General features: G+C 41.5%; 1 protein-coding gene across 1 annotated transcript in view; it reads left to right on the forward strand.

Annotated features, from left to right (window-relative positions):
• Nucleotides 1-27,945, forward strand: part of CCDC180 (coiled-coil domain containing 180) — a 59,021-nt gene that overhangs the window by 7,734 nt on the left and 23,342 nt on the right. Inside the window, exons 2-18 of the mRNA XM_039730356.1 lie at nt 4,714-4,871; nt 8,576-8,664; nt 10,349-10,477; nt 13,665-13,822; nt 14,238-14,400; nt 15,304-16,348; nt 20,388-20,513; nt 21,010-21,239; nt 22,055-22,137; nt 23,348-23,457; nt 23,546-23,674; nt 23,826-23,936; nt 25,018-25,113; nt 25,360-25,523; nt 25,700-25,819; nt 26,500-26,579; nt 27,414-27,502. Coding sequence (XP_039586290.1) covers nt 21,145-21,239; nt 22,055-22,137; nt 23,348-23,457; nt 23,546-23,674; nt 23,826-23,936; nt 25,018-25,113; nt 25,360-25,523; nt 25,700-25,819; nt 26,500-26,579; nt 27,414-27,502 — 1,077 coding nt within the window. The 5' untranslated portion in view covers nt 4,714-4,871; nt 8,576-8,664; nt 10,349-10,477; ... (3 more) ...; nt 20,388-20,513; nt 21,010-21,144. The remainder of the gene's footprint in view (nt 1-4,713; nt 4,872-8,575; nt 8,665-10,348; nt 10,478-13,664; nt 13,823-14,237; nt 14,401-15,303; nt 16,349-20,387; nt 20,514-21,009; nt 21,240-22,054; nt 22,138-23,347; nt 23,458-23,545; nt 23,675-23,825; nt 23,937-25,017; nt 25,114-25,359; nt 25,524-25,699; nt 25,820-26,499; nt 26,580-27,413; nt 27,503-27,945) is intronic.

Genomic DNA, 27,945 nt, shown 5'->3' on the forward strand with positions numbered 1-27,945 from the left:
AATAAACCTTCAAATATTCCTTGAAAACCTAAATATCCTGTGGCATTTCCAAAAGGAAGTATTAAAAAATAGAAGAATATCACTATAGAACTGTGTAAATGCTATAAGCTAACTGTAAAAATTCTATTACCAAGCAGACTGTTCTTTGCCCATTGCCTTTAATTTTACCAATTCTAATTACTAATTCTAATTTTAAACCCTGCAGAAGAGAACAAGGCACCAGGGACTCCTACAGCAGAGTGTTCTGAATTTGGAACCCCAGGTGTTTTGAACCAGGCAATGTGCTGGTTTGGTGTGGAAGCCCAGGGCACCAGGAATATTTCTCTGTTTGCTCTGGGGTGCCCTGACCCCCAGGGGAGCACTGACTTTGACCCTCATTCAGGGAGAACGTTTCCCAGACTTCAAGGTAGACTAGAATCCACGAAATTGTGCAATAGATTATAGAGAGTAGTGTAGGTGTATCACTTGGTGAGAAATTTCAGTTTTGGGATTTTTAGTATGTTGTGAATGGAAGCAAGATGGAGGGCACAGGGTGTCAGCCTGGGTTTCTTCTTCTTCCTTCTTCTTCATGGGTTTGGGTGGCATTTGGTAACTGGGCAGTAAAGTCCACATTGCAGGATCTTTAGGATCAGTTATTGGGTTAAAAGGGAAAATAATCTAGGTGTCAGTTCTTAATTGGATAGTTTAGTCTTAAAAGACCTTGTAACAAGGATTGTTAGCCATTTTGTGCCTTCTAATGAAAAGCTACCCCACTCACAGTAGTGGTGAGACTGTTTTACTGATAAGAAATAACAAACACTTGAGTCTGAACACTAATTACTGTCCCAAGTGTCTTCAATCCAGACCCAGAAAAACCAACAGCTGGGACCCCCCACAGTTTGGATTTGAATGGTTCCTTTTCAGTGGATGACTTCTTTTTTCCCTCCAGTCTAATGGGGCTGTGTTTGACTTTCATGATAATTTAAGAATATAGAATTTTCACAGCCCTGGGTAAGGTCTTATGGTGGCAAAATGTAGGCATTTATCATTAAAGACATAAAGTGGCAAATGATCCAGAGGTATTTTTCTATTAGAGAAAGGAATACAATCCAGTGGTTGCAACTGTTGGAAATCAAGTGCTCCTTTTCACTAATGATTCATTCTTGGTGAAGCAAGCCAAGACACGTGGGGGATTTCCATAATTGCAGGGGAATTCAAAACTGAATAGCTGGATTAAAGAGAAGCATTGTGTTTTATGGGAATTGAGATTAAATGTTTATAAAAAACAAATTGGTAACATAGTCTGTAAACTGTACACTGATAAAATGGCTTGGTCTAGTAATACAATAATTCAAAAAAAGAAGCCAAAATTAATGTTTTGCTGTTTTGCAATTGTGATACCTGTCTGTGTAAAGAATTTGATTTCATGGTTTTTTTAATCTTGATCTCAGTGGTTATTTAGAGCAGGATGATTTTTGCAGAACTGTTGAGGAATGTATGCGTTATTAGTAGCATCATGTTTTTGGGGATAGTGTTTTGATCACTACCACTTCTGTTTGTATTTTTTTAGGACCAAGAAGAAAAGGAAAATATTTCAAAAGAGATCAGCGCCTGTAACACCACTGGTATGTTCCTACAAAAACCTACCTTTACAATTAGATCATTTTTTAATTAACATCTTCTCCTTAATACCCCTACATATTTCTCTTATATAATTACTCTGGAAAACAATGATCATTCATGTTTTAAACTTATCAAAGAGTTTTTACAAAAATAAGTGAGTGCAGGACAGGATAATGGTTTATAATCTGCCCTGAAATGCTTCCTGTTTAAAATCCTCGTTATGAGAACCGGTTTTCACATATCAATTCTTTCAGAATTTGAGGATTGTGTTCCCTTAATTGAATGCACTGGAACCTTTGACTGTTATTCCCATTAGAGTCAGTTCCACAGTTTCATCCCCATTACCTCTTCCTTAGTGAAAATTAAAGCATGGTATTGATTTTGGAGCCTTCCCTTTTAAAGGGTAGCTTCATTGTCAAATGCCTCTATAGCAGATCATCTCCCCTTCTTACTTATTTGTTTTAATTTATATGACCACAAAATCTTTCCCCATCTGTTTTAACATCTTTTTTTCAAAGACTAGTTTATCTTTATTGAAGCAATGAACAAATTCTCTTTCTCTTCTTGATTTCAAGGCACATCTTCCTTCAGACATTTATTTTATCACTGCCTAGTGTTTACCCCTAACAAGATTACAGGAGGAGTTACTCATCTCCTCAGATTCAGAGTCCTCTCTTTTATTGTTTTTCCTCTTGTACATGATGTGAGATTAAAGAAGTAATATATATCTGGAAATGAAAAATCCTATATAACTTTAAGCTCCTTAGTTTCCTTCATCAACTCATTGCCTGAAACTCTCAAAGGCTGACTTTCTGAAATGAAAAATGTCATCTAAAATTAAAAAGAAAACACCAGCAATCCAAAGGAACAATTCTATGCAACTTATTTTATCTATTCTTAAAATAAATGAGCAGTTTTCCTACAAACTGTCCACTTGTTAAAATTAAATCTGTACTAACATTAGCCCTCTTTTATTTATTAGATTATTTGAGAATTGGAGCAGTTTCAGCAGTAATTCTTATCTAAGAAGATTATTATTCTGCATGTGAAACACCAGTTTTCTCCCCTAATTGTAATTTGGTTGGGTTCAGTTAATCAAACCCAGTGTTACTGAACCAGTGAATATCCTGCAACACATTTCTGAGACACAGGTTTCTGCTTACAGCAGCACTGAAATTCTGTCTTCATGGCTTCTTTCTTTCCTTACCTAACTTATGTGTTCCTGCCTAATAAAATCAGGAAAAATATTTATGTAACTCTCTTCTAGACATTTTTCCCACCATGACATTTTCTCTAAAGCTCTTTTCAGCAGTCATGGTATGTTCAGACTCTTAGCCAGCACATCAAATACTCAAATGCTACACATTCAGTCCGTTTTTCTGGGGTTTTAGAGATGTTTAATACCCAAATGGTCTGTAAACTTTTAGCCCTGATCCATGAGTGTTATTTGATCTGAATGTTTTCTGCTCTTTTATCCTTTGGGAGCTCACCCAAAATTCCTGAGGTTTATGGGCAATATTTGTGCTTCTGATTCCCTGATATCTAGCCTTGCTCCCTGATAGTTGATCTATTTCCCTGGATATTTGATAATTTAACCTATTCTGATGGGTAGTTTATTAATTTTTTATTTATTTTATGTCTGTTAGGATACAGCTGGGACTTTGGTGGAGGACCAGGCATGTTTGTATCTCAAACATTGTGTACAGAAAACTATTCACAACACCAGAGGTTTATGTCCAGAAAGGAGACAGAAGAGTGGGACAATTCACTTGTGGGGGATTTTGGAGAGAATTAGAGGCAGGACCTCTGAATTGTTTTTAATTATGTGGTTTATTTTTTATCTTCTGTGTAGGCTGAATTAGGCTCACACTGTTACAGCACAGTTCAGAAGGCCACAAGACCATTAGTTAAAATATCTTTTAAGAGTTATTGAACAATAAAACACTGCTAACAAGGACATGTATGTTTTTAACCCAATCCTTAAATATTTCATCTTGTGGACCCATGCTACAGAGTAAGCTTTCTTAGCCAATCTTGTTATGACACACAAACCTGCACTACTGCATCCAAAACTCCTTGTTTACCTGTGCAACTACTTTTATTTTTTTTCTGTATCTTAAACCATTAAACTCTAAACTTTCCTTTACTTAATGTGTCTCTGCTTTAAACTGTAAATCCACTTTCTTGCTTCAAGCACCTGAGTTTGGAAGCCTTTCCCAAAGTCTCACATCAAATCCTGTGTTTAATTCTAAGCTTTGGCTTAGAGGCCCAGAGTTCTGAGAGTTCCTTGCATTTCGGATTCCAGCAGAGGAGTCCTGCAAATTTATTTGAATGAAGGGAAAGAACCTACTGGGGCAAACAACTTCCTTTGTTCTTTCACAAGCTCAGCTCCAGAACCATCCACACAGCAGGATCGTGTGGGATCTAAGGACTGCTGATAAACTCTGTTCTCTCTCCCTTTTCTGACTATTTCTCTCTTCCTTGCTTTGTCTGGGCACAGCAGGGCTCCCATTCTGTCCATACTCCCTGCTGAACAGTGTTGGGTGCTCAGATTCAGCTTTGCTTTGTGAGCTTGTTAAAAAAATAATGTGAATTTGTGTTTATCAAGTGAAAAGATACTTGGAGTGATGTGCAGTCAAGGTCCAGGAAAAAATAGACTGCAGATCTTAGTACTTAAATGTTGTGTATATGGAAACGTGAATAATTTGGATGCTGTTAGGATCACTTTGGTAAATTGTTTCCTGCGTTATTGCCACAAAGTAAGAATGAATTTTAACAATTAGAATGATTGAAGTGTAATATAAGATGGTTGTTCACTTTTGTTTTGGACTAAATGGAGCTGGAGAGGTAAATATATTTGTGCACTGTCAGTGATTAGAGTTGTTAAGGAACAATAATAGTAGAAATCAAACAATAAAAGGCCTTCAGATATAATTGTTTCTTCATTAATGCTATTTTATGCTAATTTGTCAATGGTTCCTGATGGAAAAATCACAGCCCTTTCTATAATTGCTGTGTACAAAATATTATATGTATTTATTATGGATGGGAATTGAAGCAGACAGTGGCAAGGGGTTTGTACCCCATCACCTTTTCTTGTCTTCTAAATAGTTATCCACATTTAAAGCAGAAGTACAATAAAGAGGAAATAGAGGAAAAGGAAGAGAAAGAGAAAAGAGAAAGTGCAAGAGCTACTACTGCACAGGCCAGTGTGAGAAACAAAATAACATTTTGCTTCAGCCCAAAAAGACTGTGGAGTAAAAAACAAGGTAAATTGTTAATTCTGTTTCCTACTGGTTGTTATCTATGTGGTTTTGTTAATGGGTTCCTTTCACCTGTTAAGTATTTTTGGGAATCAGGAGAGAAGCAGGCTTGAAGATGTGACCAGAGGGGGAAGGGGGATGAGGGGGAAGGGGAAGAGAAGAGTAGGTGGTCAGAAGAGATTGCAATTCCTGAGCACCCATCCAGTGGGAAAGAGGAGAGTGGCCACAGGGTATAAAATGTTAACATTTTGATAAAGGGTGTGTGTATTGACCTCTCAGGGGACAGACAGACACCCAGCTCAGCTGACTCCTTGATAGAAATAAACAGTTTTTCCTTTGAGGACTTTCCCCCCCCGCCCCCTCAATTGTATAAAAAAGTGAGTTATTTCTAACACAAGAAATTCAAATTACTGTAAGCATAGCTGTTAAAAAGTACCATTGAAGTACCATCTACTTCTAAATGTGAGAGTTCATATAATCTAGAGATGGAGGGAATTTATTAGGTCATTCAATGCAGTCCTGATGAGCAGTACCATATGGTCATTGCAGTTTCACATTTGTCTTCCTTGTCTCATGATAATCTAAGCAAGATTATCACTGTAATTTTTTTTTTCATTTTTCTGGCTTCATAAGTACTTTAGATACATATGGTGGGTGCCATGTAAAGACCAAGACACAGTTATCAAAGCTTTTATTATGGATTGCTTATATTTCAGTGATAATCTATATTTAAGGTCACTTTTCATGACCTCTCTAAACCATAGTACAGCAATTAATGTCTGTCTTCTTACGCAGCAAGTGTTTTTGCATGAAGGATTAAGTTACTCCAGAGCCACTAACAGTTTGGAAGTGTCACTGCAAGTCATTACAACAAAGTTCCAGCACTGTCTGGAGGAATCTGCAGCAAGGCTCTATTCTGCTATGTTCTGACACTAATGGACAAATCCCTGTAGAAATATGAATTAGACCCCCCTTCTCTCTGAGCACTGACTTGCAGCGTGTCCCTGCCACTTCTGAGTTCATCATTTCGCAGTGAATCTTGCATTTCTTTATATCTGTTTGTGACTTGTCCAAAGGAATTGCTTGCACATCACAGATGGCCAGCATTCTGTCTGGATGCATAGGAACATTGACTTTTGAATGGTATAGAGACATTTATTCAGTCATAACATATCTTTCACAAAGTACAGCCTTCTGCTCCAATTACATTTTTTTTTAAATTCTTCTGATGCAGAACATTCTTTGGAAAAATATGAATTAAAGAGGAGATACACTAAGGCTTGTAGTCATGAGAATGTTCTTTAATTTTATGCTGTCACATAATGTGAAGGTCATCAGAAGAAGGCTGTCTTCTGCAATTGATCTGCTACTCTACCAGCTGATCAAAATCAGATGGTCACCAAATAACTTGGCTAAGATTTGTCTTTCAACTCTGCAATCCTATTTCTCGATTTAAAAAAAAAATAATCTTTATTTCATTAGACCCCCACAAGAAGAGGCAGGGTTTTGGACAGTGGTTCCATGGTGAGACACTAAAGGCAGCTGTAGAGTATCCCACACCTGAATTCAAACCAGCTGAGAGCTTTGAGGTGACTGCATCATGCTGGAATCCCGTGTTCAGCTGTTACACATCATCTAATACGAACCCTTCATAGAGATGCTGTTATCTGAATGTAAATCACATTCTGCAGCATCAATGACCCCAATCAAAAATCTCTCCAGCACCAGCATCAACAGCAGTTCCTTCAGCTCACCACTAAGTCATGAGCTTTGAAATAAGGGATTGGTTACAGTCTAAGTGGCAAATATGAAGTATTGAGGAGCAGGAGTACTTGGGAAAAAAAACCAATCAAACCCAAAGGAGTCTCTGCATGTGATATCAACTTTTCAAACTGAGGGTAGGTTTAGGTTGGCTAAAAGGAAAAACTTTTCTCCAACAAAGCTTGTGAGACACTCAAATGGGTGCTGCAGAGAAGTTGTGGATGCCCCATCATTGAAAGTGCTTATTATCAGTTTGGCCAGTGTTGAGCAATTTGATCTCTGCTGCCTTCCACTGTGGAAGTTATACCTGCTCATGGCAGGAGGCTTGGTCTAGAGGAGCTTTAGAGATCCAGCCAAACCATTTTATGATTATATTAACGTCTACTTATTAGAATGGAGAAATAACACTTTCCCATAATGTAAGCAAGCTCCCACTGCTTCCAGAAATTTTATAACTTTGATTAAAGTTCTTTGGTTCTAAATAACGTAACTGCCACAAGCAAATGCTAATACAGAAATTGAGGAAAATGGGAACTCCAATGCTAAATCGACTTCCTTTCTTGGTTACCATGGCAATATACTCTTCCTGTGGGGGAAATTGTCTCATATTCTATTTATATAATTGCAGGAGGCCTTTTCAATACCAAAGCACACACTGTCTCAGCTTTCTGTAACATAGAGGAAAGGTAAAGAATATTTTCTGAAGTGTATCTGATTGTCTGGTTGTTTGGAAAGGACTGTGTAAGGATTAGGGATTCAGTAGCTCTGGATAAGGCATGCACTCAGAGAGTTGATTTCAGCAGGATCCATTGTTTCCTAATTTTGTGAGCAATGCAAGCTCTGATTATTAGGAAAACAAATCAGCAGGCAGCCTGCTGAGCAGCAGAAGTGTCCTTATCCTGCATGTGCCTGGTGCACAGAGCTCAGATGCACAACACAAGCTGGTTTGTGGCTTGAAGCAAGAAGCAAAAATGTCTCTTGCATGTGGATGTTTCTGAAAGATACTGTTCAAAGACTCTGAGGAGGCATCAATATGCACTGGTGTAGCTTGAAGCACCTGAGTGTAAAGGAAGAACCCAGGATCACTTTTATCCTTGCTGGATTTGTTTGCTCAACAAATATATAGTCTCATCCCAAGGTATCTTGTACCTCCAGGCACAACTCATCTAGCAACAGATGTCAACTCGTATGTGAGAAACCCCTGACATTCATTTAGTCCAATTTTGGTCTCCCCTTTCCTGCTTCCTCTTGTATCTTTCCCTTCTCTTTAGGTGTATTATTCACCTATTCTTACTCATTGGCAATGTCTCTAGCACACCCTGAGGCATTCCATAAAGTCATCACAATTACATCATTATTGATATGATACATTTCCAGTCTAATTCCAGTCTCACTAGAGTGCAAATGATCATGTTTATGCATCTGTCCGTGACAGATGTCCTGGTTTTATTCAGTTTTATTTACTTCATTTTTTCCTAAAGGATGTTTTATTACTTCTAAGTATTAAATTATTGAGGAACAGATTTTTTCCCTATGTGAGCTATAGCAGCAATGAATTATTGCGCTTGACAACCAGAAATAAATTATCCTGGTTTTATCTTTTAACCTGCAAGATGTTGCAGAAATATGCCTAAATGTCAAGTCATTTTGCTTGAACGTGAATGGAGTCACCTAGAATAATTTCAGCACCTTAACATTCAGATAAAAAATTACTCAGAAGATATCTCTGGATTATATCTGATTTCTTCTATTTGACAGGCAGTAAGAAATTCTTCAGTGGCATAGCTGAAATTCTACAGGGGCATAGCTGGCATGCTCTGTTACTGTTTTAGACTTAAGCAAGAAATATTACATTTTTCTGGACTCATGATAATAAGTTGCTCTTGTTCCAGCCCAGAGCAGCAGGAGGGGGCATGCCCAGGACATTGTGTTATAATATTCCTCCTTAGGTCATTGCCAGGGCAGAGGAAAAGGGAGTGTGTCTCTTGGGAGAAGGGTGTTGGAGCTGTCCACCACTGCTTTCATTTGTCCCAGCCCGGTGAGCATTTTGCATGTAAATCACCCTCTCTTTGTACACCTTTGTAGTTAATACTGCTACTGCTTGCTTTCTTATCTCATTGCTATTTCCAGGAAATTGTTCTTAGCTGGTGATTTTCACCTTTTGTGCCTCCAGTTCTCAGCTCCATCCTCAGAAAGAGGGAGGGGAAGGTGGGAGCAAGGAAGCAGTATCTGGTTTGGGACAGTCTCAAAACTGGGAAGCAGCATTCTAAACCATAACAGAAATACAGGCAGGGACAATACTCTATTTATTTAATTATAAATTAATATTGGTTTTACAGCGTCTGCTTAACGTCATCAGATACAGGTAATGAAAAAAATATTCAGTCTGAACTAGTTCCAACAGAAGGCATCTACTTCATGCTTCTGGTTGTTTTTTTTTTTGAGGAAGAGCTAGACCTATCTCCATGTGGAGCTATGGACATCCAACAGATCTGAGGCCAAACAGTGCAGGACTCTGAACTGGTGGTGGCTTAGAGCATATGTGCCCACATAGCAATATTAGGGCTTCATAAATCCCTTGACCACATTTAAAAAAAAAAAAAGTGAAGTCCCCAAGGACTGATCTGATCTGTTAGGAATATTAAATCAGAGATTCATGCCCTCAGATTTTGACAGGGAATGTATTTGCTGAGGTTCTTACTGTGTAGGTAGGTTGTTAAGTATCTTACTTAATGTAATGACTGTAGAAACTTAAAATTCACAGATATCCTGAAATTAAAGGCTGTAGTTTCTTTTTGAGTGTAATGATTTATGGGAATAATGTTACCAAAGCATAGCTGATCCATTGCAGAAATTTCAGAAACTGAGGATGCTGATTTTAAAGCTATTTTCCCACCAGTTTTGATATGATTGTAAACTGCACAGCCATAGGGGATTTTTTTTATTCTTTTCTTTGCATAAGATCAGGATCAGAATAAATAAGAACTGGAAATCCCAGAAGAAACTATAATTCTTATGAGAATTGTATCCAACTTTTTGAGTCTCAGACTAGCACAAATACTTCAGATAAACACTCAGATATACTTTCTCCTGCTTTCCAGTGCATCTTTTCAGATTCTTTTATAAAGATATGCTGAAAAATGTTTTGCTATTTTAGACACTTGTTGTTTAATGTTGTGTTCTTAAAATATGTAAGATAAAATCTTGCTCCATGCTATCCTCTTTCTCACAGGTTGAGTTCCCAAATATCTGTACAAATGTGAGCTTCCACTCTGAATCATTTTCACACTCTGAGCATAGTGAGGGTAATCCTCCACAACAGTTTTGTGCCAATAAACACAGGTTATTTTTGCTTGCAACATGACTTTGCTTACAGTTGTCTGGATGTGAAGAAGAAAACATTAATATTGTGGATTTATTTGTGTTATGCTGTAAATTTCAACAAATTTTGCTTGCAAATATATTTTTATGACTACTTTTAGTCAGTGGACTTGAGGGAAATACTCAGATAAAAGAGAAGGACATGAGAACAAACACTTGTAATTCCTTTCACAAAAAAAAAAAAAAGCTATATTTTTCCATCAGTTTATTTGCTTTGTCCTGTCAGCATGTCCACGGGGAATGGATAATTACCAGTAAATCTACTACTAAAAGGGGTATCACAAACACTGAAAGGAAGTCTGAATGACTTTTCTCCTCCTCTTTTGTGGTTATCTCCACAGTTACATCCTATAGTATTCCTAATCTACAAAGGACTGGCTGTTCTGAATACCAAATATCACTCCTGGAAGAAACAAATCGGGTCCAAAGTGCACAGGTCTGGGAAGAGAAAGCATGGGAATGTAATGAAGGTATTCGTACTAAATATGTAACATGACCTCAAGAGAATTTATCACATAACTCAAGATGCAAGGTTTCAGTAAGAAGGTGTCTAAATTCCTACCTTTAAAGCCAGGGAAATTAGTTTATAAGAGAGGAGATATTATCACCTTTTCAGTTGGTCACATATCTATTCAAGAATTAAAGGGACTTGCCATGATTTTTAGTTTACAAAATTATATTTTGTAGCTTATTGATTTGTGATAGTTTGAGGAAAAGGCTCTATTTCTTTCTCCATCTGTGTCTACTACCATTAACATCACATATTAAATCTCACAGGTAAGTATTTAAAAGGGTATATTGAATTACAAAGCATGCTATAATTCCTTCTATAGCAAATGGGTAAATGAAGGTCAATACATTCAGTGGCTATAGAAAAAATCTTGTACTTAGTAAATATTGCTCCTGAATAATTCCCTTTAGAATGCCTTTTTGGGTTTTGTAAGTCTTTTCATTGGATGACAAAATTTCCTTTCAGAATCTAAAAGACATTGGCTGTGGTGATTCCTCTCTCCCTTCCAAAGTAGCAGTTGAGAAATTCTTTTTTTTAACCAACCAAGGTGTAGCAGAAGATAAACACAAAGCAAAGGGGAAGCAGGTCTTTTCCAGGAGGAAGAAGAATCTGAAGTGGAGAATAAAGCTTCGAGGAGTCTGTCACAAAGAACGATTCATTTCAATACCACTGTCCGGGATGCAACAGAGAAGAGAAACCAGGGAGCCCGATCATCATTCCTGGTCTCTAGCTCTCTGCTGACACTTGTGAGGCAGGACTCGGCAGCAGAGAGCGTCTGCACTCTCCCGTGCCTGCTCTGTCCTGTGTGAGCAGTGCACAGCAGCTCTGCCAGGGAACCTGCGCTGCTCAGGGCTTGTGCTCTTTGGCTTTTCACCTCTATGAAATGAGGCTCTGGGTCCTTAAACCGCAACCCCCAGGACACTCCTGTGCTGCGGGAGGAGCAGCTGCTGCCTCTCTCATTGTTCCCAGCAGACGAGGAATTGCCATGGAATAACTTCCAGCACAGACCTTTCAGCTGTCGCTCGCTGTTCCCTGCACACTTCTCCGTGCTGGCTCACCTGCCCTTCTGGCAGCCAATGACCCCTCAGGTGTGAATTGCCGGCCAAGTGACCTCTCGGGTGTGAATGGCAGCCGGCGCTCCCTCGGGACACTTCCAGCCGCCATCCATCCATCCCTCCATCCCTGTGCTCCCGGGAATCCATTCCCGCCGGGAGCAGCGGCGCTGGAGGCGCTCGGAGCGCTCTGCGCTGCGAGGGGGACCCCGGGCGGTCGCTGCCGGCGCACACCGGGCGCTGCCCGCTCCCGGGATTTCCTGCCCTGCGACGGAGGCACGGCAAAGTCACTGATCTTCCACTCACCGTGGAAAGCACCGCTCCTCTGGAGAAGCCATAGGACTTCACGAAGAAACATTATTATGTCTTCGAGCACTCTTGTTAGGAATTTTTAAATCCCACTTTACAGCCGCACAAACAGAGCAGGTATTAGAGGGCGTGGTCAAATCGCCCAAAATTTCTGTGCAAGAATTAGGAACAGATGCCAATTTTGGCTACAGGTGACTCACTCTTCCTGGAAGTTATACTCTGCTGAATTGTCGGGAATGGAATAATCTGCATCTCCCGATGGCAGCACATTTGCCGTGCAGAGCTGAGAATGCACAAGGGGAGAAGCAGAGGGCTCAGGGCTGGAATCCGTGGCTAGGGAAGGACAGCAGCAGTGAGCCAGCCCTCGCCTTTGCAGGGCACTGCAAGGGCTGCCATGGAACTTTCCTGTGCCTTGGGACTGAGTATTGCTGCAGCACTTGGGAGTGAGTGCCAGCTGGGAATTCTGAGTGTTGGGCTTTGATCCTTGGCATGAGAGCTGCTTTTACTTTTTTTTTTTTTCCCCCGTGTTCATTCAAACTGGCTTTTGTAAACATTTGTCTATATGTTGACTTTTATATGCAGGAGCACTTAAGAGTCTGGGTCTGATTAAGACATTTTAGGAGAGCAAACTTTCAGTTTTTTAAGGAAGTAGTGGATGGGATGCCCTGGAAACTGTCCCTAAGGACAATGTAGCTGAACAGAGCTGGCACCCATTTAAAACAATTTTAGTTTGAGAACAAGAACTCACAACTTCCGTTTGTAGGAAGTCAGACAAGGAATGCAGGAGGCTGGCTTGGCAGAGTAAGTATCTCCTTGTTCAAAGTGCAAAAAGGTAATATGCAGACAACATACATAATGCAAAAAGGTTTCTGAAAGAAAATTAAAGCAAGAAGGTTATTGAAAATTCATGTATGTGATGTAAGAAGGTAATGTGCAGACAGTACACAGCAACAGACATCATGGGAAAAATACAGAGATAACACATGGTGTGTGAGAATGGGATCAGTATACCTAAGGCTCAGTTGAAGCTGTATTTGGAAGAGAATGCAAAAAATAATAAGAGCACCTATTATTATCTTTCTTTTCCCACTGAAAGGTACTCCAGTGAGAAAAGAAAGATGAAAAGAGACTTACCACACCTCCCCTACTCCCCTCCACGCCCATAAGCCAGACAGGACTAGTGACAACAGACAAGGAGAAGGCCGAGGTACTCAACAACTGTTGGTCTCAATTTTTACTGCCAGTCCCTCTTCCCACATCTCTCAGGTTATTGGACCGGTGGACTGAATTCCAAGCCATGGTAGCAGAAGGTCAAGTTTAAGACCACCTGAGCATCCACAAGGCCATGGGACCCACCCAGATAGATGTCAGGGGCCTGAGAGAACTGGGAGCTGTAGCTGCTAAGGTGCTCCCTCCATCATATTTGAGAAATCTGCTGAGGTCTCCAGGGACTGTGTTGTACTAGCACAGAAGCCATTTGACTGCAGTACTCTTGGTCTTCTTTGTAAATCTCAATGGTCTGAGTAAAATTCTACAGAGGATGTCCAACGCAGTTTCAAAAATGGAATCTTGTAATTGGTTTTCATATTGATCTATGATATTTCCATTTTTTGCACTCCTATATTTTCTAAACATTTGTAGTGACTGAAAAGAAAACTGTAATGAGCCATTATGCTTTTTCCAGTGATATAAATGTATGGCCAAAATGAATTATTTTTTTAAGACAAAAATATTTTTGCTCTGTCTAAGCACATGTGCATAACTGTGTTTGGTTTATGTGTCCAGGTTTTGACAGTGGGGCAGCCACAGGGCTGGCCTGTGAGAATAGCCCAGGGGCTGTCCTGGCCCACCTGCTTCCAGCTGGCTCCACTTCAGGATGTCCTCCAGCAGAGAGAAGAGACTGGGACAGCAGCCTACAGAAATATGACTTTTTGGGGTTTTTGGTAAGTTAGTAAAAACCTTCAACCTAATGTTTGGGTTGTGGTGGGTTTTTTTGGTGGTTTTTTTGTTGTTGTTGTTTTTGGGGTTTGTTTGATTTTTGTTTTTTGTCTGTTTGGGGTTTTTTGTTTGGTTTCTTTTTTGTTTGTTTTGTTATGGTTATATAGAGTTCTTTAAACAAGACTGATTTGCAAACTGAACAGCCCTCCACTATATTCTCCTGAATTCACCTGAGAGGCTTCCTAGGCATCTCCCTGCTCCTTTTTGCAGTGAGTCCCACGTCCTTCTCCTGAAGGAGCTGTCTGCTCATGGTTTGGATGGGTGCCCTGTTTGCTGGGTGATAAACTGGGCGATGGCCAGGCCCACAGAGTGGTGGAAAATGGAGTTCATGCAGCTGGTCCTGTTTAATATCTTTATCAGTGTTGTGGACAAGGGGATGGAGTGCACCCTCAGTAAGCTCACAGATCATGCCAAGTTGGATGGGAGTGTTTTTCTCTTCTGGAGGACAGCAGGCTTGGGGGTTCCCTACAACTACAATTCTACACAGTCCCAGTATGTGCCCTGTGCTTACCCCTTCATCCAGGTAAATCAGTAATCTCTACACCAGCAGCCTTTATTCATCATTGTGACTGACAGCTCTGGACATGGAGACCAGTTTGTCACTCCATTAAATGTCAGTCTTGCTGTAAGGCACTGCTACTTATAAATGTGACCTTTTTTTAATGCTCCAAAGAGTGTTTTGCTGTGTGCTGTGCATCATGCAGGTTTGGAAATTAAAAATTCCCCAGGCCAGGAAATAGATATAAAATGACAGGAGATGTAACTATTTACTTTTGAGAGCAGTCTTTTAACTCTTTGTCCTTGTCCCAGCTTTGTAAACGTCCATTAAATACCTCATAAAATGTTATCATGATATAGCTACTTCTGTAAGGAATTAGATAATCCTGAGGGTTTACACTTGATTTGGCCCAGGTAAAATGACAATCATTTGTCAACTTAACTGTCACTACAAACAGCTTTTTTGCTGGTGGTCTTTGGGTGCTTGGGTTTTGATTTTTTGGAAAAGACTTTGCTAATTGCACAAAACAGATGTATTTCAATTTATTCTTCCTCTCTATGAGTTTGCTGATTTTAATTAAATTTTCTCAGTAAAAGGAAATAATAGAAAGTATTATAATATAACTTTGTAAGTTTTCTTATTCATGAAAATTTCAGTTACCAAATTTTTAAGAAAAGAGGTGTACATTATCTACTTTGTCATATTGCTAAACTCCATAAGCAAAACATAGTTTGTAATTGCAATTGCATCTTCTTATCTGGAATGACTAGTTAAAGTATTTAATTTGGTAATAATGTACCAAACTAATATCCTTCTGAAACAAGTATCAATGGAAGGAAACCATTCATTTTTAAAATTACCACAGTTTTACTGTTTTCTTAAGTGTTAGCAAAAAGTACCTTTTTGCATTTTCTTCTTTTCTTTTAGTTTGTGAACAAATTTGAAAAAGAAAACTGTGTCTCAGCAGTTTTTCAAAAGCTTGAAGGAGGAAGCTTCACAACCACCCTGGGCAACCCATGCCAGTGCCCAGTCATCCTCACAATAACAAAGTGTTTCCTGGAGATCAGAGGGAACCGCCTGTATTTCAGTTTGTCACCACTCTCTGGTTGTGTCACTGGGCCCACTGAAAAGAGCCTGGCTCCATCTGCTTTGATCCCTCCATTCAGGTATTTATAGACTTGGAAAAGATCTCCCTAGGCCTTCTCTTCTCCAGGCTTAATAGTTCCATCTTCCTCCACCTTCCCTCAGGGTGGAGCTGCTCCATCCCTCCATCATCATATTCACAGCTCTTCACTGCATTCTTCTGAGCTGAGGAGCCCCAACCTGGAGCCAGCCCTGGAGGTGCTCATCTGTGCTGAGCAGAGGAGAAGGATCCCCTCCCTTGGCCTGCTGGCTGCCCTCTCAGTGCAGCTCAGGATCCCAGAAGGGTGCATGTTTTGGCTTGTGCTGGCCTTGGTGCTCTCCAGGACTTCCAAAGCCTTTCCTGACAAAAGCTTTCCAGCCCAGCTAGGTGGCCCCCAGTATGCTCTGGTGCCTGTCTGGTAGAGTTCCTCTGCAGAAACAGGACTTTGGGCTTCCCATTCTTGAACTTGGTGATGTTCCTTGTGGTCAGCCCATTTCTCAGGCTTGTCAGTGGCTATATTATCCTTCATCGCTTCCCTCAAATTTTATCCAATATTCATTGCTGATGTTGAATTGTTCTCATTAAGAGAACCACATAGGACTGTAGGACAAGAATTTTTGTGGCAGTAACTGCTGTGTGCAATAGTTTCCATTTGTCTTTCTCAATAAATGTACAATGAAGTTGTAATACTCAGCTGGCCAAAGAAGATGCTACTTTTGAGGCCCAAGCCACCCAGAGTGGGTGTGTGGTGGAGAGCCTGGGCCACTCCTAGGGCTGGCTCAAGAGTCTGTAAGTGACATGAGAGCAGCACTGAGCATCAGGCTGGATCCCTTGGTTCATGGGCAGAAGGTAAAAACCCAATATGTACAATACTGGTTTGGTCAGAGGGAAGTTCAAAGAGCTGTAATACCTGTTGAAAAAAGCCTTTCATTATGAAAAAGGAAGATATTTCACTTTGTTTCTTGAATTTCCATCTTACTTAAAGAAAAAAAAAAAAGTACAAAGATAAGCCAGTGTGAATATGAATCTCATAGAATTGATTAGTATCTATGTTTCCTAATTCATTTTTTAAACTTGTGTGCTAAGCAACTGAATTAAAACATGTTGCTGTAATTGTGGGTTGAGGCATGTATTATCTCCATTAATAGTCTTTATTATTTATGAGATATAGGCAATATTCAAATCTTTGCATAAAACTTTTTGATTAATGCAATCTAAATACCTAAATATAATTAGTGGAACAGTTTGTTAGCATAATCATTGCTATGGGCTGTAATTAACATAAATTTTAATTTCATGACCTTGTAGAAGAGATTATAATTGCACAAACCATCATTGTGCTGAGAATGTTTTCCTCTTGAATGTTGTTTCTTGATGACAATCACCAAAATGTTTCAAAATTGTTATTATTATTGTAGTACTCATCTGCATTCAGAGAATCAGAGAGTGGTTTGGGTTAGAAGAGGACCTTGTAAATCATCTGGTTCCAACCTCCCTGCCATAGGCAGCAACACATTCCTCTAGACCAGTTTACAGAGAGAGGAATCACCACTTCAGCTGAACATGAGCCAGCACATGCCCAGATGTGCAAGAAACACACCTGGACATGTGCTGAAGGACTGTGGGCAGGAGTGGCAGGCTGCCTGCTGAGGTTCCACACGGCATAGGATGCCTCCCAGACCCAAGCTGCCACCCCGACAAACTCAGCCTGAATTAACAGTGGCAAGTCCATCCTGCAAACTGACACCAGGAACCTGGACTGGTGAGTTTGTTTCCCAGAGAAAATGGGCGTCATTTTTGTTCAGGTTCCTGCGGTGTTGAGAAGGGTTCTGTGGAGAGGGAGCCATGTTTTGGAAGTTTTGTATTCCCCTTGGCATGCCTTTTGCAACTAAATTGTGCCTGGTGCTCTGGGCTTTGTGGTTTTTGGAAGCCTAACCCTAGCTTAGGGACCGAGAGTTGCATGGTGGTAGGCTGATGCCAACCATTTCAGTGAAGAGGCTGAGACAGCAATAAATAGACCAGTTTGCTCCAAGCCCTGTCCAATCTGGCCTTGAACACTCCCAGGGACAGGGCAACCATCTCCAGGAAACCTGTGCCAGGGTGCCAGGGCCTCTTGACACCCCAGACCCTTGGAATTAGTAATTCCCCATCTTTCTCATATGCTCCCTTCAGAAACTGGAAGGCCACCATTAGGCCACCCCATACAAGCCATGGCTACTGGAAACAAATTAGGGACAATTTACCAGATCCTTGCTGGCTGGCATTCTAATTTAACTCGTACATCTTAGATGCTAGAGACTGTTCAAAGGGAACAAGATGGTTTGCCTAAAATTTCTTAATCAGACCCAGACTCTTAAGTGCTCCTGCATATAAAAGTCAACATATAGACAAATGTTTGTTTCCCAGAGAAAATGGGCGTCATTTTTGTTCAGGTTCCTGCGGTGTTGAGAAGGGTTCTGTGGAGAGGGAGCCATGTTTTGGAAGTTTTGTATTCCCCTTGGCATGCCTTTTGCAACTAAATTGTGCCTGGTGCTCTGGGCTTTGTGGTTTTTGGAAGCCTAACCCTAGCTTAGGGACCGAGAGTTGCATGGTGGTAGGCTGATGCCAACCATTTCAGTGAAGAGGCTGAGACAGCAATAAATCATAAACTTTCAGACCAAGTTTAAGCACTACAGAACAATCCTTCAGCAGGACACAATCTGTAAGCACCTGGTTTGAAACACTACTCTGAAATACTAGCATCCTACTTCCTCCACAATTCTCAGTCCCCTGAAACGAAAAGCTCCAGAGTTCCTTGAGTGACCTGCTCAAGATTTTGCCCATTCACAAGAGCACTTGCCTGTGACCCCTTATGTATGACCAGCAGATGTGACAAGCTGATTGCTCCAGCAACACCCTCCAGGAAAGCCTTTTTTCACCTCTAGATCACCCTCTTGTCACGCATCGGCTCCATCCAAGCAGAATCTACTCCTCTCCCTGCTCTGGTGACCTTGCCAGCTTTGAGCCTTCCCCACTGCTGCTCCCTCCCGCAGCCCTGCTCGCTCCTTCCCCTGTCCCAGCCGAGAGATGTCCTAGCAGTGCTCGGCACCGGTGATGGCCACAGGCTGGCAAGCAGGACGGGGTGGTAGCCCTGGGTGCCCACACCCTTCCAGGGTGCAGAGCGCCCAGAGCTGGTTTGGGGGAGACCACTCAGGAGACCCCCAATTATTTTGTCCCTGTGCTGGTGCTTGGGGAAGCCAGAGGGTGACCGGCTCCTGTCCGTGTGCCCCAGGATGTGTGCAGGCGCAAAGGTCTGGAATGGGGAATGGCCTCTGTGATGTCCATGAGGAAAGCTGTCCCGTGGGCAAGCCGGAGATCTCCTGGCCCTGCCTCCATGGGGGTGTCGGTGGAAGGCCCCCAGGATCTTTGACAGGGGACAGGACAGCATGTGTGATGTTCCTTATGAAGAGCTCCCTGGCTCAGCAGCACAGCGCTCGCACCGCGGGTCCCTGGGTGCATTCCCGGGGCCTGGAGCCTGGCTCAGCTGCAGGTGGGGAGCAGGAACGTGGCCTGGTGGGACAGACATACCACAGAGCACTGTTATCTTGGCTGTTGTGAGAGCAGTTTAAGAAAGAAACCGGCTGAAATCCAGAGAAAATATATTTTGTTCAATTTCTGCACTTTTACTTGCAGACCAGAACAGTGGTGTTTTTTAGCTGCAAGGCAAAAAAAAAAAGGTGTTAGTCTAGCTTCAGGAATGGCAACAGCTTAGGCATTGAGAGACCACGTATGGGGGAGACCTTCGAGGTTCCTTCCCCCAAGCGCAGGCGTGTTCTCATTCCCGTGCTGAGCTGAAAGGTGCGGACGTGGGAAGTCTGGCCTGCCTTGGGCAGAGACGAACTGGGGCTGTGGCCCGCGGTTCCGGAGCTCTGGTCCCTCCCGGGGGGGCGGGCCGGGATGAGGAGAGGCGGCCGGGATGAGGACAGACAGCAGGGATGAGGAGAAGCGGCCGGGATGAGGAGAAGCGGCCGGGATGAGGACAGACAGCAGGGATGAGGAGAAGCGGCCGGGATGAGGAGGAGGCGGCCGGGATGAGGAGGAGGCGGCCGGGATGAGGAGGAGGCGGCCGGGATGAGGACAGGCGGCCGGGATGAGGAGGAGGCGGCCGGGATGAGAAGGCGGCCGGGATGAGGACAGGCGGCCGGGATGAGAAGGCGGCCGGGATGTGCCAGCCGGGAGCTGCCGGCAGCGGCCACCCGGGGGCGCCGTGGGCGCGGCCGGGCCGCCCCGCTCGCCCCGGCCCGTTGGTGTGACAACGGCGCGCGCGGTTCCGCCTGAGGCCCCGCGGGGAGCGGGCGGGGAGCCGGGAGCGACACCGGGAGCGACACCCGCCGCGCCTGGAAGGTGGGCGATGGGCCTGGAGTTTCGCCGTTAGGAGTCTCCCCGAGCTGCTTTGGAGGCTGGAGCGCCTCTGCTCTAGGATAGGCTGGGACAGCTGGGGGTGTCCGGGCTGCACGAGAGAAGGGAGTGCTTAGAGACCCTTGCAGTGCCTACAGGGGCTCCAAAGAGGGACTTTGGAAAAGGGCCTGGAGTGGCCGGACAAGTGGAAATGGCTTCAAACTGCCCGAGGGCAGGGTTAGATGGGATATTGGGAAGGATTTCTTCCCTGTGTGGGTGCTGAGACCCTGGCACAGGTTGCTAAGAGAGGCTGTGGGTGCCTCATCCCTGGCAGTGTCCAAGGCCAGGCTGGACAGGGCTTGGGGCAACCTGGGATAGTGCAGGGTGTCCCTGCCCATGGCAGGAGGCTGGAAGATGATCTAAGGTCCCTTCCAGCCCAAACCATTCTGTGATTCAAGGAACAAGAAGGCCCTTTTCCAACTGAAGTGTTGTATCTCTTCTTGGCTCCCAGCTTGGAGTTGCCAGTTCTTCTGGAAGCAGGCCCGGCCAGTCAGCTGCGATGAACAACAAGTTCTCAATGGGACGGCAGTGACATGTTCACAGAGAGGAAGGCTGTAAACAGATCTTCAAGGCCAAGGTAAAAAAAGCAAAGGATTTGGCAAAAGCCAAAGGAATTTGTTGTGTTAGTCAGTTTCGTGGTTGTTGAAATGACCCCAGGTCATTTTCAACATTTCTGGTTTTGGTTTGTTTTAGTGAAAATGAATGTGTTATCTCCAGCATATGCTCTCCAATGCATCTACATGTGTTCCCATCTCTTTGTTATATATCAGGTTATATTAACTGAAGGCAGAATCACAACCCAGCAGTAAAACATTTAGAGGCATAGTTAGCCAGATTCAGGCATTTCTCACTCTGCTGTTGACTTTTCTGGTAACTACAAGCAAGGCAACACCCTGCAGTTACTCCACTTTTCCTCTCCGAGGAAGATTATCCTTTTTTTTCTCATTTTGAAAATAGCCTTCGATGAAAATGGTTATGCATGTGGCAGGTAGGGTTCATTGTTTTACCTTTCTCTTCTGTTGTTTTTCCCCTACTATTTTTTATTAATTATTTTGTCGCTGTTCTCCATTCAGTAGGTTTGAAGGAATTCTAATTGTTGAGATTATGGTTCTTTGAAGGCGTGCTTAGCCTACCTTTTGGATGAAGGAAAGAAGAAGACAAGGTCCTCTAAGAAGAGTAAAAAGTGCACTGTAAATAGACATTCAGAAATGTTTGCTGATGCCATGCCATCACCGAGTAATCAGCAGAAATGTGTTGGAAAATCACCCGTCAGTGACTTCACAAAAACACCACAGTCAGACAGGTAGGGAACAGAAGCCTAAAACCCCAATTATATGTTCATAACTGAAGGTATGAAATTGACAGATTTTCACAGGGAATTAGAAACCCCTGAATTCTTGGTCATAGCACTAACAACTTGTAATACACTGTCTCCTTGCCAAATGTAAATTTAATATAATGAACTGCTTACTTGAAGTGCAGGCTAACAGACTAATATTTGCAATGACAGGCATATGGTATGGCTTTCCTTTTAAAAAGAAATTGTCTTTGCTCATAGCAATCTAGATATACACCCAGTGTGACACATACTTTTTAGGCTCTATTTCCAGCTAAATGGCTTACATGATGGTGCAGTAAGATAATGTAATGAACAAGAATGAAGTTAATGCATCCATCCTTTTTTACCCTAAGCCAGCTGCTGAATAATGATACAGGGATTCTCACTGACCCCACCCCAAGGAGAAACACAGTGCCTAAGCTGTTGAGAAAAGCACTGGGCAGATAAAGGCTGTTTCCACATTTCTTCCTAGTGTCTCCTTAAGAGTTCATAGGATTTTTACATTTTAGAGCTATTCTCTAAGTCTCTGTAGTTTACATGTTCTAAATCTAGCATGTGTTGCTGTAATGCCATCCTAATGGATTTGAAGCTGGGACCTACCCAGACTTCAATTTGTCTCAGAAGAAGGAATTTTGATTCCTTGAATTATATTCTTTAAAGTTAGAATGATACTTATGTTCACTTTAATGTTACATTTTGCCAATTAAAGTGCATTATACTACACCCTCTTCTGGTGCATTTTTAGTACAAAATGAAGCTTTATTCTCTTAATATTTCAGACAATCTACAACTTTTCCAGAGACACGGGGAAATGTAGATGCAAGTTCAGCTGAGAAAGTCAGAGGCCTGCCTGATGTAGTTGGTAAAACTGGTTTCCCTTAATCCCATCTATTTTAATTTGCATTCATGTGGTACATGTAACAGGTTTAGCTGAACAAGGTATAAAGTTGTGCTGGTTTGAAAGTAAACCAGCAGGAGAAATTAACCCCACACAAATACCTTTTGAGAGATTTCAAATTTGAGTTACAATTTAATAGAAAGATTACAGCAAACGCAATGATACAGAAAAACTGGTTGAAAACCTCAAAGTCAGAGTACAAGCTGGCACCCTGTTGATCAGGTTTGCAGTCCTGTCAGAAGGGGTGGTTTTGTGGAAGTTTGGCTCCTCTTTTGGATGTCCAGTGGTGGTGGTGTCCCAAGTCCCCAGAGTGCCTAAATTATATACAGTGGGGTTCAGGTGGTACATGCCCCAGTGCAGGGAGGTTCCCAATGGAATGAAGTGATGCAATCGCATGAGTCCTGGAATATTTCTGGAGTCTGTGGTAGTCATTTCAGCTGCCCATTCTGCTAGTGCATAATCAGTTCATCGTGGCCCATTAGCACAGATGACCCTCACTGGATGGGTGATGCTGCTGTTTCCCCAGCTGAGTCATTCTAAAGATAAAGAAATGCCTCGCCTTGCAGGGTTTGCCTGTCTTATTTTAACACCCAGCTGGTATCCTGGGGGTCAGGTGTGCACTGAAAACCACCCATCATTAACAGGTCATCACAAAATGAGGTAGAGGGGAGTAGAATACACAGTTTGGTTACACTCACTGGGACTCTTTCTCCTGCAAGGCAACAAAAATCAAGCTCAGAAATGGCCTGACACTTTTTTGATGATTAGTTGGTAATTTTGAAGATTAAGAGTCTTCTAATAGAAAAAAACCCCCAAAAGTTGTGAAATTGTCAGTCAATCACAGGTTATGTTTAGATGATAAATTCCAGTTTTGATATAATCAGATCTCATTCCTGAAATGTTGCAATTTTTTTAAATCATACCTGAGCTTAGTTGATAGTTCCATGCTATTATCCTTCTGAAAAATCAGAAGTTAATAAAGGAAATTTTAAAATATGCCCTAGTATTTTTAACCTGCCTTTGCTGAGATTGCATTTCCCATGGAAAGATGTTACACACTGTGAAAGCTGCACAACCTACAGCAGTCATAGTGTAGATTTAGGGATTTATTTTTCATGATTCCCATGTTCTGCAGCAGCACCAGGCTACAGAATCCTCATTTCTTCCTTGGCAGTTCCTGAGGAAACAAGCAGCAGTACATGGAAGTACCTGGCAGAACGGCGGCAAAAGCGCCACGATGCAGCAGTGACCGAAATGCAGCAGGAGCTGGACTGCATTGGCAGGGTAGGGCAGGAGGTTTTAACCCAGTCTTGAGTGCTCTTCTAAGGTCAGGGCCCAATATTCAAATGATCACGCTGACCTGCCATTTTAGGAGATGGAAGCCTCTGTTTTGAATCTTCAAGAATCCCTTCAGCTTGAAGTGATGAAATCAGATGAAAAGAGTAAACTTCTGCTTGAAAAGATTGCATCTGACATGGCTTTGGAAGGTTTCTCATTTGAAGTAAGGCAACTCAGAGCAATGGCTCAACTTCAGTTACTTGTGTCTGCTCTTATGGCTCATTGGAGTCCTAAATTATTTGCTTTATACTTTTTAAATTTTATTTTACATATATTCACTTTTCAGTGAAATTGAGAGTAGATTTTTATTGCAGGGTTTGAAAGAACTCTGGAATATGATCCATGAGGAGTCCTCAAACAGAAGGAAGTGGATTAGGGCAGTGGACAGATCCCTGAAGGAGATTGAAAGGAGTCGAGCCATGAAAGTGAGCTGCAGTCTTAATAACTGTTACTTAAGCATAAGATTGTTATTTGCTAATATAATGCTGGGTGCAGAGCAAAGAGTAGCTTGTTTCCTCAGGAGTCAGAGATCTGCCAGTAGTTCTGTTGTGTGGTGATTGCTTTCTTTTCACCAATAAACTATTCACTCATTTTACACCCACATAATCAGAAGCTACTTTTTCCTAGTTTGAAGGTGTTTCTTTCTTTCACAGTTACCTATATTAAAGGTTCAAGGAATATGTGAGCTGCTTTTATTTCCCTGGAGGGTTGTGTAGGTCAGACTTTCATTTGGTCTGGTTTTTTGGGGGTACATAGCTGCTCTGCAGCTGAAAGGAGCACAGACATGACCTAGCTTGATTTTAGTTTGGGTTGGCTGGCATCAGTAGCAAACGTGTTGCAGTTATGTAGTCTTCAGCCTAACCTGTAAAAGTCGTTGGACATCATAGGAAATATTTGGATAAAAAAATGGATAGACTGTGGAAGAGCTTGCTGCACTGTCCTTGTAGGCAAAGAAAAGCTGTTTGTTCTACCAGTGCCAGTTTCTCCTCTCTTTGTAATTCAGGTATGATGAAAAGGTCCAGAGTATCACCAGTAACCTTTCTGTTGGATTAGTTACAACAAATGTCAGAGATGAACACATTTGCTTTAATTTTGTGTTCACTTAAAACAGGCACTGGTGGATTCCCTTCAGATATTTGAAAGGAAGTTGGTTTGATTTTTAAATTCATATTGCAGCCTGTCTGCAGAGCACTCAATTATCACAGATATTAAAGAGAAATCAGCTGAATAGTAGCAAAGTGGAATGTTTTAGTTACTATTTTTATGAATTACTGAAAAAATCAGTCTTCAAGGTAACTAAGATTAATATTTTAAAATTTACTGTGTGTCATCCAATTAATTGTCATTCACTTTAATAGATTTAACTAATGAATAATTAATGAATCTAATGGAATTCATTTTAATGGAAAAAAAAAAAATTACTTGTTCCTGTAGTTTTTTAACTTGGTAAACTGATATTTGAGTTAAATTTTTGTTGTTGCTTTTCCTTATTCTTCTGTTGCACAGATAGCAGATGTACTGACCAAGTATACTGTGAAACTGGAGGAAATTGCCTTCTTCTTGGCAGCTGATGTTCACAAGCTCATTAACAATAAGGCCATGGTAAATGTTTTACTTGGGGCAGGATAGCAGTCTGAATATTCCTAGAATGTCTTTTTTTCCCCAGATGAAATAAATTTTTTCTGCCTATCAATCACTGAACTATAGAGAGATTTCTACTTTGCAGGGTATTTGTTATAATTTGTATTCTTTCCCCCCCCCATATTTTGTGTAGAAGACACAATTCTCTTTTTTCGTTTTGCATGTTGTATGCTGCTTCTACACCTGGTTTTATTTTTTCATGCACAGAATATAAACAGAGCACTGCTGGGTAATGAGAGGGCAACTGCCAAGCTGCTCTTTAATTTAATGAAATCAGAGCTTGAGAAAGAAAAATTGCATCAACTGAAATGGCAAGAGAGAGTCAGGGACTGGAAGCTCATCCAAAAGAACTCTGTAGTTCAGAGTTTCAGGTCAGAAATTTTGCAATCTTATTTTAGACAATGAATAACACAAAGTGACTAGTGTCCATTTGTGGTTTCTATAAAACAACAAGTTAAAAAAAGTTACTTTTTTTTAATGCATATCATATATGATATAAGGTATGATACCATGTTTTCATTATACATATCTTTATTCCATCCTGCAGAGAATTTATGGTAAGTGAAGAAATACAGAATCCCCAAGCTGTGATAACGGAAATGGAAAATATGATAAAGGAGCAGATTGTACTCAGTGAACAGAGACTGAGGGTTTTGCAGCACATTAGGTATGGCAAAAGAGGATATAGCATAAAGGAAAACAGTTCTTTCTGGAGTTAATGAGGGGCTTGGCTACAAAATGCACTTTGCTTTCTGTCAGTGTGTGATTGTTAAATTCAGCAGTAAGACAGGGTCTAAACCTATTTTTCTACAGCTCTTTTTAATGGAAAAATGCATTTTTTATTTTCACTGCACCAGCTACCCTAAATAGGTAGTGATCAAGGGCTAAAAATGCAGTAATACAAAAGTAAATCTTACTGACATATGAAACGTGGTAGAAATTGGCAGACAAAGATGGGTGGAGAACTAGAAGTTGGTGGTTTTTTCTCCATGTGTAATAAATTAAGAGAGGAGTATGTGTACAAATTTAACACTGCTATGTTTGAATATCCATCCTGAACACGAGAAGCATTTTTGGGTGCAATGCATTACAATATTTACAGGGAGTTTATTTGCAGTGGATGTAGGAACAAGGTGGATTACAGTTAGTTCCTTGTTGGGTAGTAAACAGTTGGCCTTGAACAACAACAGTCTCTTTGGTTGATTTTCATTGCTAAGATGGCTGTAAATAAAATAAAGCACAGTAATATGGACACTCTGATTCATAATTTTGTATTTTATAACAGTTTATGTACAACTGACTGGTTTGTATTTTAAGGTACCTGACTCTTGTTTCCTCCTTTGATAGTGCCTTGTTGCCTCCAACACATAAAAAATCTGACATAAATGACTGGTACACAACTCTGGAGAATTTAAACAAAAGTATAGGTAAGTTGGGAAATCATAAAAACAGTCTGAAATTCAAGCAATACTTTCTTTTGTTCTTGGGCAGTGATGAGGCAGGCAGTTGCTTTGAAAGTGCATGTTTGCTCTAGTCTTTGTTGCATGTGTTCCCACATACCTTCTCAGTTGCTTTAAGCTGGCTGTAAGACCTTAAGAAGCTGCCTGTGACATCACTTTCCTTTGGCTGGTACAAGCACTTGTACCTGGTGACATCTAGCAGGAACTGGCTTGGTTAGAAATAATCTGGGGAAATAAAAGTTTAATTTTTACACGGATGAGTTCTCAATCATACAAAAATACTCCTTTTTAACTCTTGGAGAAGAGGGGAAGAATTACTGGAGGTATTTCCTTTCTCTGTCCTGTAGAGTGCCTTCCCTCTGTGTGCCTGCCTTCTCTTGCTCCAGAGCATGTCCTGTTGTGATGTTTCTAGCCTGTATGGTAGCAAAGAAGTTGGTAGCAATTGTAAATAACTTGCTACTTTTAAGCATAATTATAAACAGCAGTGTATGCAAACATCTGCTTCTCTCTGTGCCTGCCTTCTCTTGCTCCAGAGCACGTCCTGTTGTGATGTTTCTAGCCTGTATGGTAGCAAAGAAGTTGGTAGCAATTGTAAATAACTTGCTACTTTTAAGCATAATTATAAACAGCAGTGTATGAAAACATCTTATTTGATTGATTGTTAGTGTCACACAGATGTGCAGACACTGCTGGGATCTGTTCCCTGTGCTGGGATTCAGTGCAGGGCCTCTGTCATGTTTCCTTTTCACACTGCACTGTGAAATACAGAATTTTGACTGTGGTCTGTTCCACATCATTCAGACACCCATAATGCAGAGTGTGTGGAGAAAATACATGTCCAATACAAGCTGGTCCAGGGCAAATGTCAGGAAAAAGTGCAGACCTGCAAGGTGAGTGTCCCAGCTTTGGGTGTGGTAGCCATGGTACAGTATGTCATTACAGTAAAATGTGTTTGCGGATCCACCAGACATTGAGATAACAAGTGAAATTAGTTTTTAACCTCTGTCTTACTCAGTTCAAAAAGTAAGCATCCATTTGGTTTCACAGTAGTATTTGGTATTTGTACTTGAAATGTGTAAAAGTCATAACAGATGCCAGTAATGAAAGGGGTGCTGTCCTGTGTTTATGTGGGGGATGCAAGGACCCTCAGCCTTTGTGCTAAATCTGTCTTATGTTGGCAAAGAAGTTCCACCTCTCTACCTCAGTTTCTCCCTCTGTATCCAGTTGATTTGTAGTCTTCACTAACAGAATGGGGGATCTAGGAGGCTGAGTCTTGGTCCATCACAAGAAAAGAAGTACTGAGTTTAGCCGTGCTCTCTGAAAGACACACCTG

This window comes from Passer montanus, unplaced genomic scaffold (genome assembly GCF_014805655.1).
Source record: "Passer montanus isolate IOZ18808 unplaced genomic scaffold, ASM1480565v1 scaffold71, whole genome shotgun sequence".
In the NCBI taxonomy this organism is placed as follows: Eukaryota; Metazoa; Chordata; class Aves; order Passeriformes; family Passeridae; genus Passer; species Passer montanus.